Genomic DNA, 14,254 nt, shown 5'->3' with positions numbered 1-14,254 from the left:
TTGATTTGTTGATACAAATAATTGCATAGGTAGCAATGTATACAGTCCTCCTAAAAACAATGTATTTTAGATTGCAAAGTAAATTTATATATTTGTGTATTGTACTTGTGTATACCTGTAATATATATATATATAATTTATATTAGAAGTTATAATCTTATTTTCTTAATACATCAAGCTCCATTTGTACATATTTAATGTAGTTGGAGAAAGAGATTTCAGGTTGAAAAAAAGCTTGAACATACATCCATTTGACTGCCAAAATCATGTCTTATGTGACAGACTGTCTGAATTTTGTTTGTGTGTGTATGTGTTAATATGGAACACGAACACCCACATGTCTTTTCACACTCTGTCCTAAACTTAGAGATAAGAGCTGCGGAGGAAATTACCAACGAGAGAGATTGTCTGACTGCTTACCCTGTTTTTCTCAGAGAATGCAAGCATGTGCTTATATTATTACTAACTCCTTCAGGCTTTTCAACAGAATGTTCTGGATTAGATTGATGTAATACTTGATATTTTGTGCTGTACATATTTCTGAAAAATCCATTTAATGATTTTTCATTTTTATGTGTGTTTAGATTTGTATTGCATTAAAGAACATAACCTTCATGACTAAGGAGAAAACTGCTCGACTCATCCCAAATGCTATCCAGATTGTCACGGAGGGTGAAAAGGTGAAAAACTTTTCTTTTTTTTTAATGTTTTTTTAAAATAAATTTATTTTTTATTGGTGTTCAATTTGCCAACATACAGAATAACAACCAGTGCTCATCCCATCAAGTGCCCCCCTCAGTGCCCGTCACCCAGTCACCTTCCACCCCCCGCCTACCTCCCCTTCCAGCACCCCTAGTTCGTTTCCCAGAATTAGGAGTCTCTCATGTTCTGTCTCCCTTTCTGATATTTCCCACTCATCTTTTCTCCTTTCCCCTTTATTCCCTTTCACTATCCTTTATATTCCCCAAATGAATGAGACCATACAATGTTTGTCCTTCACCGATTGACTTATGAAAAACTTTTCTATCTTTGCCATTACATAATGTGGAGAAAATCTGCATCATACTGATTCATCAGTGTTGGTAATGTAGGCAGTTCTTCTTGGAGTTAGGAATTTGTGATAGAGATATATTGTATTTAAAACTAGATTTCTGTATAGTTAAATAATTATTGCTAATTAAATGACTGCTAACATTTTTTGTGCTTTATAGTTCACAGAGAACTTTCTCCCATATATTTTACTTCATTATAAGAGGTAGGTAGGATAAGCATTAGTAAAACATCATAATTCTGAATACCCTAAAAATTCCATATTTAGTCAATAGTGCCTGCACCGTAGTAACTAATAAAAACAAATGGTTTTGGTGAACAAAGAGATTTGGGTAGCATACAGGTAAACACAGAATCACTATAAATTTTTTTTAGGATGGCAGCTAATTGCCATCGTTTTTATTATCTACCTACAATATCTGCCTTTTTTTTGTGGGGATATATGAAGAATCTTTTTGAACCCACCTGGAGGATTGATGAGGGCTCTGTGTGTGTGACATTAGAAGTAGAATGCTGAGAAAGAAGAAGAAATAAGGAAAAGAAGGAAAGTATGGAAGGGAATGAGAAGTAAAGGGAAGGAAGGAAGGAAGCACAGAAGGAAGGGAGGCAGGCAATGAACGAAAAAAGAGAAGCAGGGGAGAGAAACACTATCATGACATTGATTCATTATAATGATACTTCTAAATCTTGTAGTTTCTTTCAAATGTACTTTGCGTTTTATTTTTATTTTTAAATAATCTTACAGAATACTTCCCAGTATGGTACAAAAAGTTTCCCTTCTGAATTATTTGAGAGTAAATTGTCACTTTGAAGCTTCATCACCCCAAATATTCTAGCGTGTATTTTCAACAAAGACGTTCTCCTGCATAAGCATAACCTAACTATCAAAATCAAGAAGTTAACATTGATCATTGCCACTGTTCAGTCCTCACACCTTCTCCTATTCTTCTAATAATATCCTTTATCGCAAATAGGCACAGTTTAGAAATACATAATTACATTTACTTGTCAAGCTCTTTAATTTCCTTATTCTGGAATAGTTCCTCAGTCTTTTTTTGACTTTTGTGCCCTTGACACTTTTAAAGATTACAGGTAAGTTATCTTGTAGGATATCCCTAAATTGTGTTAATCTGATATTTCCTTGTAATTAAACTTAGGGTATGCACTTTTGGCAGAGATGACATGAAAATGATGCTCTGTTCTTTCCATTGCATCCTATCAGATGGCCCGTGATTTCAAAAAAAAAAAAAAAAAAAGATGGCCGGTGATTTCAATTTCTACCCTTGGTGATATTCACTTGGATCACCTGATTCAGGTGGTGTCTGCCAGACTTTACTATAAAGTTAGTCTGTTTTCCTTTGTAATAATATTTTGTGGCCAGCTACTTTGAAACTATGTAAATATATGATTCCTCATCAGACTTTGAATTTATGCATTCATTTACTTATATCAGTATGCCCTCATAGTTGCTTGTTTTATTCAGTGAGTTCTAATCTATTACTATCATTATTTATTTTGATGCTTAAATAGTTCCAAATTTGGGCAACAGGAGGTTGTCAATGTCCTTCTGATTATTCTCAGCATTACTTGAGCATTTCCTTGCTTTTTTTGGCATAAGATGTTACAGGCTTTCCCTACCTAAGCCCTGGAAACAGTCATTTCTCCAAAGAGTCCTGATTCCTTTTAAGGGGAGACTGATATTAGAAGCCAGTATGTTCATTGCTATTGGGGTATTACTATTTCTGAGCCTGCTAAATGGTCAGAATAAGGGTATATGTGATATATATGTAATTACATAATATACACACATAAATACCCACTTGTACATCAATGTCTGTCTAGTTATCTTTCATAAGCCATGAATTTACTGTGATATCTCTAATTCCTATCAAACACCACTTCATTTTTGTTTTCACTTTTTCCTATTTGTAAGTTCCTTCCCTGATTGGGAGAAACCAGGCTCCCATTATCCTCAGTATATTTACTTATTTGATCATTTGGCCTCTATGTAACCAGTATTCCTCTCCTTTGCCACTCCTTCCCCACATGGATGTCCCCCCTCTTTTTGAAAATATTTATTTGAGAGAGAGAAAGAGTCTTAAGTAGACTCTGTGCTCAGCACAGAGCCTGACATGGGGCTTGATCTCATGATCTTGACATCATGACCTGAGCTAAAACCTAGAGTTGGATGTTCAACTGGCTGTGCTACCCAGGTGCCCTGCAACATGGATGCCCTTTTATGTGACTTGGTTTCTGACACTTCAAGTCAGGCTGCTGCCCATCCCATCACAACACAGAAGCTCTCACCAAGTGAAAGCTCCCCTCACTCTACTTAGGCTGACGCTCTGTATTAAGTCCCTTCCTTGTATTCACTTTACCCTCTGCCAAGTCACCTCCTAAAGGGATACCCTCCATTCCCTGCTTGTGCACAATATTCTATGCTAATCTGTCATTGTATGTGGTTGCCCCCTTACCCCTTCATTTTCAGACCCTCCAGCACAAAACCACCCTCATGGACTCCATCACACTTCACCTCATCTGTCATGCTTTTGTAGGCTGCTCCCATTCATGGTCACATTCTTCACCATGCTTGGGCTCTGACACCCATACCAGGCTACCTCTTTACACCATCACATTCCGTGGGCTCTGACTTATGCCCATCACCCTGTTCTTATTCTAACGCCATGCTCCAGATCATCCTCATACATGGAGGCCCATCTTACCTACTTGGTCTCTGACACTCCACATAGGGTGACCCTTCTATGTGGACAACCTCCTGAACTTTTCTGGTTTTGACATTGTTTTGGGCTACTGCAGCTTCTTTCTCCCTATCTTCAACTCTACTGTAGATACCTACTTTTCTCTGTTCCACCAACAGCTTTAGGGCTGAACTGTTCAGGAAGGGAAGAAGAGCTAAAAATACGTATTCTTAATTTTGTAGTCAATACAGGAATACATTGCATTCCCCAACAAAGTCATCAAACAATTCTTAAACTAACATCTTCTTTCCATGCCTGTGGTCCCCAATCATATTGCTTCTCTAGAGGCAAACACTGTTATCAGTTTGGTATGTATCCTTTTGGACTTTTTTCCTTTGTGTGTCTATATGTGTGTGTATACACATATTTAAATGTATATATATATATATATATATATACACACACGCACATAGTTTTGCTTTGTTTTTAAAGTAAATGCTATTTTATATATGTTGTTTTTCAGTTCTCCTTTCTTAAAAAGAACATCTCATCGAGTCACAGGTTAGCACATATAGATGGAGCTATTTCTGTTTATTCATGTGCTATATATATTATTTCATAGAATGAATTTACCATGGTTTCCTTGACCGTTAGTTCACTTGCAATATTTTATTATTATCAACAGTGCTGCAGTGAATAGCCTGACTGTGCCTTCTTAAGCTCATGTGTGACTGTTTCTCACATATGTAGTGAAATTTCAGGGTCAAGCATTTTAATTTTAATAATAACAACAACAACTAGCATTTGCCAAACAAATACTGTTCTAAATACTGTTTTAAATTCTTTACAGATATTTTCCCACTTAATTCTCACAAAAATTTGTTATTATGATTATTCTTATTTTTCTCAGATGAGGAAACTAAAAAGGAAAGTGACCCAAAGTCATAGAGCTAAGTGGTAGAATGTGTACAAGAATGGATAGAATTGATAGCAAGTTGTCTAGCTTAAGAAATGGGAACTGGATGGACTAGGAGATTTTTCTTATCTACATATCTGAACAAAATGTTATAAGAATATTATAATACAAAAAAACAAAACTTTTGGTTTGGTCTAAGAAAAGGAAATAGAGGATAGTAAGTAGTCATCACTAGGCCACATATTATGTATGTAATTATATTTGGAAAATCTCCTAGCTATATCCTTGTTATGAAAAGTTTTGCTTTATGAAGAGTATTACATAGCAACATTTCAATTTATTATTTGGAAAATAGCACTTTAAAGTCTTTCTATAAAAAGTGTAAATACCCAAAATATTATTTCTTTGACATTTTATTTAGCAAATCAAATATATAACTGAGCTTTCTCATCCCTAAAAATAACTACTCAATCATGAAAAGTCACTAACTATGGGGTCGGAAGAGATGATACACTGCGAGACTGTATTTAGTGCTGTCACTTGTCAGATTTTCTCATAAAAGCCTATTTTAAAACATGACTTTGCAAAATCAATTAAATGCAGAGGAAGAGATGGGGCTAAAAGCAAACATAGAATTATAGATTGAAACATGCTATTTTTTTTCTATAGCATTCAAAGCAAAGTTAAGTTTTAACATGGCTGTTTTATATCTATAATTAGTTGAAATTAAGCATTTCTGGATTTTTTTAGAAGACTATGAAAGATGATATGATTTGAAATTAAGATCTGTAAGTTGATCTCTGAAATCCACTTGAATTTTTTAAAAGATTATTCATTTATTTTGAGAGAGAGAGTGTATATGAATGTGTGTGCGAGTAGAGGGATGGGGCAGAGGGAGAGAATCTTCAAGCAGACTCCCTGCTGAGCTTGAAGCCCAAGGCAGGCTCCATCTCATGACCCATGAGATCGTGACCTCAGCTGAAAAACCAAGAGTTGGTCACTTAACCAACAGAGCTACCTATGTGCCCCTACTTGTATTTTAAAAAAATTCTATATGTATACTTGGCTCAAATGATCGCCAAATCCTTTGGAAAGTTCAGAATTAATACAATTTATTTTTTTCATAAGTTTTTAAGATTATTGTAATAGTTAAATTATATCTACATAAATACCTGTTTCAGGCTTCTTGAAAATTAGATTTCCTGTAAGATACAGTTTTTAAAAATTTTATTTTATTTGAGAGAGATAGAGTGTGAGTATGTGGGAGAAGAGGTAGAGGGAGAAGGAGAGAATCTCAAGCCGACTCCATGCTAGTGCAGAGCCCAATGTGGGGCTCAATCTCACAACCCTGAGATTATGACTGGAGCTGAAACCAGAGTCTGATGCTTAACAGACTGAGCCATGCGGGTGATCCTGTAAGATAGTTTTTAAAGACACCTTGTTCATGCACCAATTACCTGTTTTTCTCCTATGGTACCAAAGAGTAAAACAAAAATAATATATGAGGTTGCTTTAACCATAGTAAGTGCCAACAGATTTTCATGATAGACACTCTGCCCTGCCCCCCACACCTGCTTTTTTTTAATGACACTAAAATTATCCTACTATTTTTCTTTGCAGTTTTTCTTTACATCTTTTGGTGCCAGAGATAGAAGTTACCTCAGTATCTTTAGGTTGTGGCAGAATGTACTGTTAGACAAGGTAAGTGTTCATCCCAGAGGCAGGTGCTTCTTATAATAGCAACCTCACAGTCTGTACCTCAACAGTGTGAGTTGAAAAGCTCCTTTTTATTTTTCTGGAGTTCATTTTGACTAGACTGTTCAAATTCTAAGATGAAACATGAAGCAAAACAGAATCCATAGTTAGGGTAAGATGTTAATTTTAGGGCAGCCCGGGTGGCTCAGCGGTTTAGTGCCGCCTTTAGCCCAAGGCATGATCCTGGAGACCCGGGATCGAGTCCCATGTCAGGCTCCCTGCATGGAGCCTGCTTTTCCCTCTGCCTGTGTCTCTACTTCTGTCTCTCTCTCTCTCTCTCTGTTTCTCATGAATAATAAATAAAATCTTTTAAAAAATTGTATAGTCTCCCCTTCAAGACCCACAGTGGATGTCTGAAACTGCAAATAGTACTGAACCCAATATATGTTATGTTTTCTCCTATACATCCATACCTATGATAAAATTTAATTTACAAATGAGGCACAAAAAGAGATTAATAAAAATAATTAATAATAAAATAGAATAACAATATACTGTAATAAAACTTATGTGAATGTGATATCTCTCCCTAAATATTTTATTGTAGTATACTCATCTTTCTTCTTGTGATGATATGAGATGATAAAATGACTGCATGATGAAGTGAAGTGAGGTGAATGACAGGCATTGTGATGTATCTTTAGGCTACTACTGACATTCTGATGGTATGCTGGAAGGAGGACAATCTGCTTCTTGACTGTGTTTGACTGTGGGTAACTAAAACCGGGGCAAATGAATCTGTGGATAAGGGGGAACTACTGCAATCCCCAGGGTAACCACAAGAAAATAACTTTAAATATATGGTAAATGAAATACCAATGTATATAGTACATTAAAATGGTACCCTAGAACTATCTATTTAACATATAAGAAGGCAGTAATGGGGGAATAGAGGGACAAAAAGGCATAAGGTACATCGAAAACAAATAGCAAAATGGCAGACATTATGTTAAATCATTAAGCATAAATAGATTAGGCACTTCAATCAGAAAGCAGAGGTAGGCAGAAAGAATGAAAAAAACATTAACTATATGATGTTTATATGAAACATGTTAGATTTAAAGATACAAACAGATGGGAAAAAATACACCATACAGATAGAAACCAAAAGACAGCAAAAGTGACTGCAGTAGTATCAGACAAAATAAACTTTAAGACAAAACTTTAGTAGTGACAAGGTTATGATATTTCATAATAATAAAAAGGGTCAACCCATTTGGAATTCATAACAATTATAAACTTATATGCACCTAATAACAGAGCCCTAAAATATATTAAACAAAACTAGCACAATTAAAGGGGGGGAATAGAGGATTCAACAATAATAGTTGGAGATTTCAGTACTCCACTTTCAATGATGGATAGTACAACTACAGAGATCAACAAGGAGATAGAAGATTTAAACAAAACTATAAACTAGAACTAAAAAACATCTCTGGGGCACTCCATTCAAAACAAAATATACATCCTTCTCATGTACACATGGAACACTCTCCAGACAGACCATATGCTAGATCATAAAAGAAACCTTAATAGATTCAAGAGGATTGAAATAATTCAATGTCATGAAATTAGAAATCAATAACAGAATTTGGGAAATTCATAAAAAATGAATATTAAACAGCACATTCCTAAATAACCAATGAGTGAAAGAAAAAATCACGAGAGAATTTAGAATATACTTTGAGTTAAATGAAAACAAAAGCACAACATATCAAAACTCATGAGGTACAGTTAAAGCAATACCTAGAGGGGATTTTATAACTATAAATACCCATATTAAAAAAAGAATGACCTCACATCAATAACCTAACTTTCCACTGTAAGAAATTAAAGCAAGGAAAACAAACTAAACATAAAGCAAGTAGAAGCAAGGAAATACTAAATACTAGAACAGAATGAATGTAATAGTAAAAAAAAAAAAAAAACAGAGACAATAAACAGAACCCAAAGTTCTTTCTTTGAAAATATCAATAAAATTGAACTAGACTAAGAAAAAAAAAGATTAAAATTATTGAATTCAGAAATGAAATTGATAACATTATTACTGACCTTTCAAAATGAAAACTGTTCATACTATGAACGTTGTATGCCAACAAATTAGTTAACCTAAGTGAAAGGGACAGATTTGTGACTAGAAAGTTATAAACCATTGCAACGGACTCCTGTAGGAATAAAAAATCTGAATTGACCTATACAAGGAAAGAGATTGAATTAGCAATAAAAAAATCTGCCCACAAAGGAAAGCTCAGGCCTAGATGGTGAATACTGGTAAATGTTTACGGTAGAATTAACATCAGTTCTTCACAGAGTATTCAAAAAATAGAAGAGGAAAGAACACTTCGCTGCAATTCAGTCTATGACGCCACTATTACTTTGATAACCAAGTCCAGACAAAGAACATCACAAGAAACCTACAGGACAATATTTATGTTCACTGTGTCTATGTTCATTTTGTCTATGAATATAGACATAAAAATCCTCAACAAAACCAAACCAATTTAACAAAGCAAATTCAGCAACATTTAAAAAAAGACTTTATGCCATGACTAGGTAGGATTCATACAAGGTTGATTGAACATATGAAAATTAGTATATGTAATATACTATATTAGTAGAATAAGGGACAAAAACCATGTGATCATCTCAGTCAATACAGAAAAGACATGTGACAATATCCAACATCCTCTCATGATAAAAACAAAACAAAGTAGGACTAGCAGGGAATTTCTTTCACATGATAAAGCTCACAGCTGACATACTTAATGCTTCCCCACCTTAGGTCGAGAGCAAGACAAGGATGTCCCTTCTTACCATTTCTATTCAACAGTGTGTTGAAGGTTCTAGCTGGGAAGATAGGGAAGAAAAATAAGTAAAAGACATCCAGATTAAAATTGAAGAAATAAAACTATCTCCACTGGCAGATGATTTGTTTTTGTATATGTAAAATTCTAAGGAAGTCAGTAAAAACCCATTAGAACTAATAAGTTCAGCAAGTTGCAGAATATATGATCAAAATACAGCAATCAGTTATACTTTATGCACTCACAATGAACAATGCAAAAATCAAAAAATTAGTTCACTTATAATAACATCAAGAAGAATAAAATACTTGGAATAAATGTAATAAAAGAACTTTAAGATGAACACTGAAAGCTATTAAATATTGTTAAAAGAAATTAAAGAAGACAAGTGAAAAAAAATCTCATGCTCATGGATCAGAGGACTTGATATTGTTAGGATGGTGATACTTCCCAAATTGATCTGCAGATTCAGTGCATCCCTATCAAAATCCCAACTGGCATTTTTTTTGAAAGAAATTAAAAAGCAGATCCTAAAATTCATATGGAAATGCAAGGTACCCAGAATAGTCAAAACAGTCTTGAAAAAGAAGAACAAAATTGGATTAATTAGTCTGTTATGGCTGCCATAACAAAATACTACAGACTGGTTGGTTTAAACAATGTAAATTTATTTTCTTACACTTCTGGATGCTTAGAGTCCCAGATCATGGACTAGGCAGGGTGAATTTTTGGTGAGACCCCTCTTGTTTTCTTGCAGCTTGCTCACTGTGTCCTCATATGGCTTTCCCTCTGTTCATGCACACTCCTGGTATCTCTTATATAAATACCAGTCCTATTAAGGTAGGGCTCCACCCTCACAACTTCTGTCTTAGCTCAGGCTGCAATAACAAAATGCTGTAGACCCAGCGTCTTAAACTACAGAAATTTATTTCCTCATAGTTCTAGAGGCAGGAAGTCTGAGATTGGGATGTCAACTTTGGTTGGGTTCTGGTGAGAACACTTCCTGGCCTTCTCATTGGGTTCTGACACAGCTTGGGAAGAAAGGAGAGAGCCAGAGCCAGAGCAAGCAAACTCTCTGTTATCTTCTTATAAGTACACTAATTCCATCATGAGAGTCCCACCCTCCTTTGCCTCATCTAAACTTAATTATCTCCCAAAGGCCCCACTTCCAAATACCATTACATGGGGAATTAGGGTTTCAACATAAGAATTTTGAGAGGACATAATCCAGTCCCTAGCAAACTCATTAACGTTAATTTTCTCCTTAAGGCCCCTATCTCCAAATATAGTCACATTGGGGGTTTAGGGCTTCGCATATCAATTTTAGGGGAATGTAATGCAGTCCATAACATTGAAGGACTTGCACTTTTTGTTTTGATGTTTACAAAGCTGCAATAATCAAGGCAGCTGGTATAAGTGTAGACATATACACTAATGAGATAGAATTGAGAGTCCAAAAATAAAATCTTACACTTATCAGCCCTAAATTGATTTTTGACAAGGATGCCAAAAACTGTTCTACAGGGAAAGAAGTCTTTTCACCAAATAGTATTGAGACACATACATTGAATTGACACATACAAAAGAATGAATTTTGATTCCTGCTTCAGACCATATACAAAAATTATTTAAAAATGAATCATAGACCTAAGTGTAAGATCTTAAAGTATAAAACTCTCAGGAGAAACTGTAGCCATAAATCTTCATAACTTTTGGATTTTAGACAGTGGTTTCTTAGATATGACACAAAAGCTCAAGTGACAAAAGAAAAAAATAGATAAATTGGACTTCATCAAAATTAAAAAACTTTTATGCTTGAAAGTATCCATCAAGAAAGTGAAGATAGCTCATGGACTGGGAGAAAATATTTGCAAGTTGTATATCTGATCAGGTATTTGTATTCAGAACATATAAAAAAACTCTTACAACTCGACAAGAAAAAGACAATCCATTAAGAAAAATGGGCAAAGGATTTGAATAGTCATTTCTCCAAAGAAGATACACAAGTGGTCAATAAGTGCATGCAAAGATGTGCAATGCCATTAGCCATTAGGGAAATATAAAACCACAACAAGATACCACTTCACACCCAGTGGGATGGCTGAAATAAAAGACATTAACAAATGTTGAGGATATGGAGAAATGGATTTCTCATGGGGTGAGGTTGTAAAATTTTGAAAACTTTGAAGAACAGTTTGGCAGTTTCTCAAAATGTTAAACAGAGTTATTGCATGACCCAGCAATTCCACTCTTAGGCTTTTACGCAGGAGAATGAAAAGTGTATCTTCACATAGAAACTTGCGCTTGAATATTCTTATTCAGAAAGCCAAAAAGTGGAAACATCCTAAATGTTCATCAATGATGAATGAGCACAATGTATATTGTATTCACACAACGGAGCATTATTCATCAATAAAATGAGTGAAGTACTGATACATGATACATGATGAACCTTGAAGCATTATGCTTTGTGAAGAAAAGTCAGGCCCTAAAGAACATTTATTGAATGATTCTGCTTTTATGAAATGTCCAGAGTGGGCAAATTCATGGAAGTAGAGAGTCAATTTGTTTCCAGGAAGAGGAAGGAATGAAAAGTGACTGCTAATGGATTTGGGTATCTTTTGGGTGGATGAAATATTCCAAAAGTTGTGGTGATAGTTATAAAGCTCAGGATATGCTAAAAACTTCTGAATTGTACACTTAAAGTAAATTTTATGGTATGTGAATTATAGTCCAATAAATCTGTCATTTTAAAAAAAATGGCTTGGTGGGGGTGGAATGGAGATTTTCAGCCAATGACAAAGGCTCCTTTAGGGACACCTGGGTGGCTCAGCGGTTGAGCGGCTGCCTTGGGCCCAGGGCGTGATCCTGGAGTTCCCAGATTGAGTCCCACTTCGGGCTCCCTGCATGGAGCCTGCTTCTCCCTCTGCCTCTGTCTCTGCCTCGCTCTCTGTGTCTCTCATGAATGAATAAATAAAATCTTTAAAAGAAAAAAGAGGGCAGCCCGGGTGGCTCAGCGGTTTAGTGCTGCCTTCAGCCCAGAGCCTGGTGCTGGAGACCCGGGATTGAGTCCCACGTCCGGCTCCCTGCATGGAGCCTGCTTCTTCCTCTGCCTGTGTCTCTGCCTCTCTCTTTCTCTCTCTCTCTCTGTGTGTGTCTCTCTCATGATTAAATAAATAAATTTAAAAAAAAGAAAAAAGAAAGGCTCCTTTGTTGCTGGAATTTAAACACCGCAGGCCAGAACTTTACCTCTTCTCCCCACTCTCCAGCTAAGCCCCTCACTGGAGTGGATAAATTGTGCCTCCATGGCTCTTAGAGTTGAATGGTTTTCAAACTTTGTGGCAGCTGCTCTGGTCAAGGACTTCTGAACAGTGTCCCACTGGGATGCTTTCACTTTCCTGGAGTGCTGGGGAAATGGAGAAGTGGCTTGGATGTCCCCAGATGGAGGAGGAGGTGGGGTGGGGGGTCCCATCCCTCAAGCCCAGTCCCTCCTCTCTCCTTAAGGGAAGAGACAGGCTGGCAGAGAAATACCATGTCCAAGTTTGTCCTACTTTCATGAGTCTTTCTTGGTATTTGGCCACCCTGGCTCCTTGGAGCCCCATGCTCCCAGCCTGGGCAATGCTTAAGGGTGGTGGGCCATGGGGTGCCAGGTCTGGTGGCCTTGGCAGCCACCTACAGGAGTATGGAGTGGCCTCACAAGGTCTTGCTGCCCTAGAGCCCTGCGTTGCCCTTTCCAGGTTGTGCTGGGGGAAGCCTCTTTTCCTACGTTAGGACTGCCATGTTCCGATGCATTGTTACAGTTACAGTGGGCTGCTCTTACTGTTGCCCTAGGGACCTGGCTAATGCTACCCTCCAATGCCAAGTTTTTTTGAGTGCTCTGGAAATCCTCCAGGTGCATTCGCTCATTCTAACAAGGATTTAAAGACTGCTGCTGCATTTGGGTATGCATCTGATCTGTGTGTCCTCCCCAAATCCCACTTAGTTCATCACAGGTGAGAAAGTTGGGATATATCCTTATGAAAACAAGTAACTCCAGGGAAGTGATAAAGTACAGGTTTACAGATGAGTCAAGGAAGAAACTGAAATCTGAACTTTAATGAAAAAAAATTTAAAAGCTCTTTGAAATGGAAGAAAGAAAGGTAATTCCAAGGTACTTCTGAGGCTACCGAAGCATTTACTTGCTGAGAATAAAATCTAACCCTCTTTGAAAAGGTCGTGATGTCACCTGTGTTCTTGGTGTGTACAAGAGGAGTATCACCATCTTTACCATAGTTATCTGTTTCAAATCTTTGATTTGGTTATCTTTCACATTGAACATGCAACTCTTTATCTCAAGTGGACACCATACTCTCATTTTGTTTTATTTATTTATTTTTAGATATTAGTTATTTGAGAGAGAAGGGGAGGGAGAGAGAGAGAGAGAGAGAGCACGGGCGGCAGGAGGAGCAGAGGGAGAAGCAGACTCTCCATTGAGCAGAGAGCCCAACTTGGGACTTAATCCCGGAACTCTAGGATCATGACCTGAGCCAAAGGCAGATGCTTAGCCGACTAAGCCACCCAGGCACCCTCCCCCATACTCTCATTTTAATAAACAGAATGGTAATCATTTTTGCTCTTTGCCAAAATAAAATCAATGTTTAAGCATATTGTATGTTAGTACTATACAGAACATAATGAAAGTTGGAGGTGAGATCTGTTTTAAAACTGCCCTAACTCAATTTTAAACATGTAGAATTCACCCAGAAAAGGAACTAGAAACCAAAAACAAAACTACCCTTCCTGTATTCTCCTAGTGACCTTTGAACATTTTTTTCCCCAAACATACTAATATCTGTAACAATAATAGCAATTCCTGCTTATGAAGTGTTAGGTGTCAGGCACACATGATAGGTGCTTGGTGCAGTTTTAGTATTGTCTGCAGTTTTACAGTCTTCAGTTGCCTTCTTGCTTTTTTTTTTTAAAGATTTTATTTATTTATTTGAGAGAGAGAGAGAGAGAGAGAGAGATGGACAGGGGAAGGGGCAGAGGGA

The 14,254-nt window shown here is 36.6% G+C and overlaps 1 protein-coding gene across 1 annotated transcript in view; it reads left to right on the top strand.

Moving 5' to 3' along the window:
• The window catches only part of GRAMD1C (GRAM domain containing 1C), an 88,294-nt gene that overhangs the window by 28,691 nt on the left and 45,349 nt on the right, over positions 1 to 14,254 (top strand). Inside the window, exons 5-6 of the mRNA XM_055316302.1 lie at positions 585 to 680; positions 6,286 to 6,366. Of these exons, the coding sequence (XP_055172277.1) occupies positions 585 to 680; positions 6,286 to 6,366 (177 nt within the window). The remainder of the gene's footprint in view (positions 1 to 584; positions 681 to 6,285; positions 6,367 to 14,254) is intronic.

This window comes from Nyctereutes procyonoides, unplaced genomic scaffold (assembly GCF_905146905.1).
Source record: "Nyctereutes procyonoides isolate TBG_1078 unplaced genomic scaffold, NYPRO_anot_genome, whole genome shotgun sequence".
NCBI classification, from domain to species: Eukaryota; Metazoa; Chordata; class Mammalia; order Carnivora; family Canidae; genus Nyctereutes; species Nyctereutes procyonoides.
This window is presented reverse-complemented; position numbering and strand designations above follow the sequence as displayed.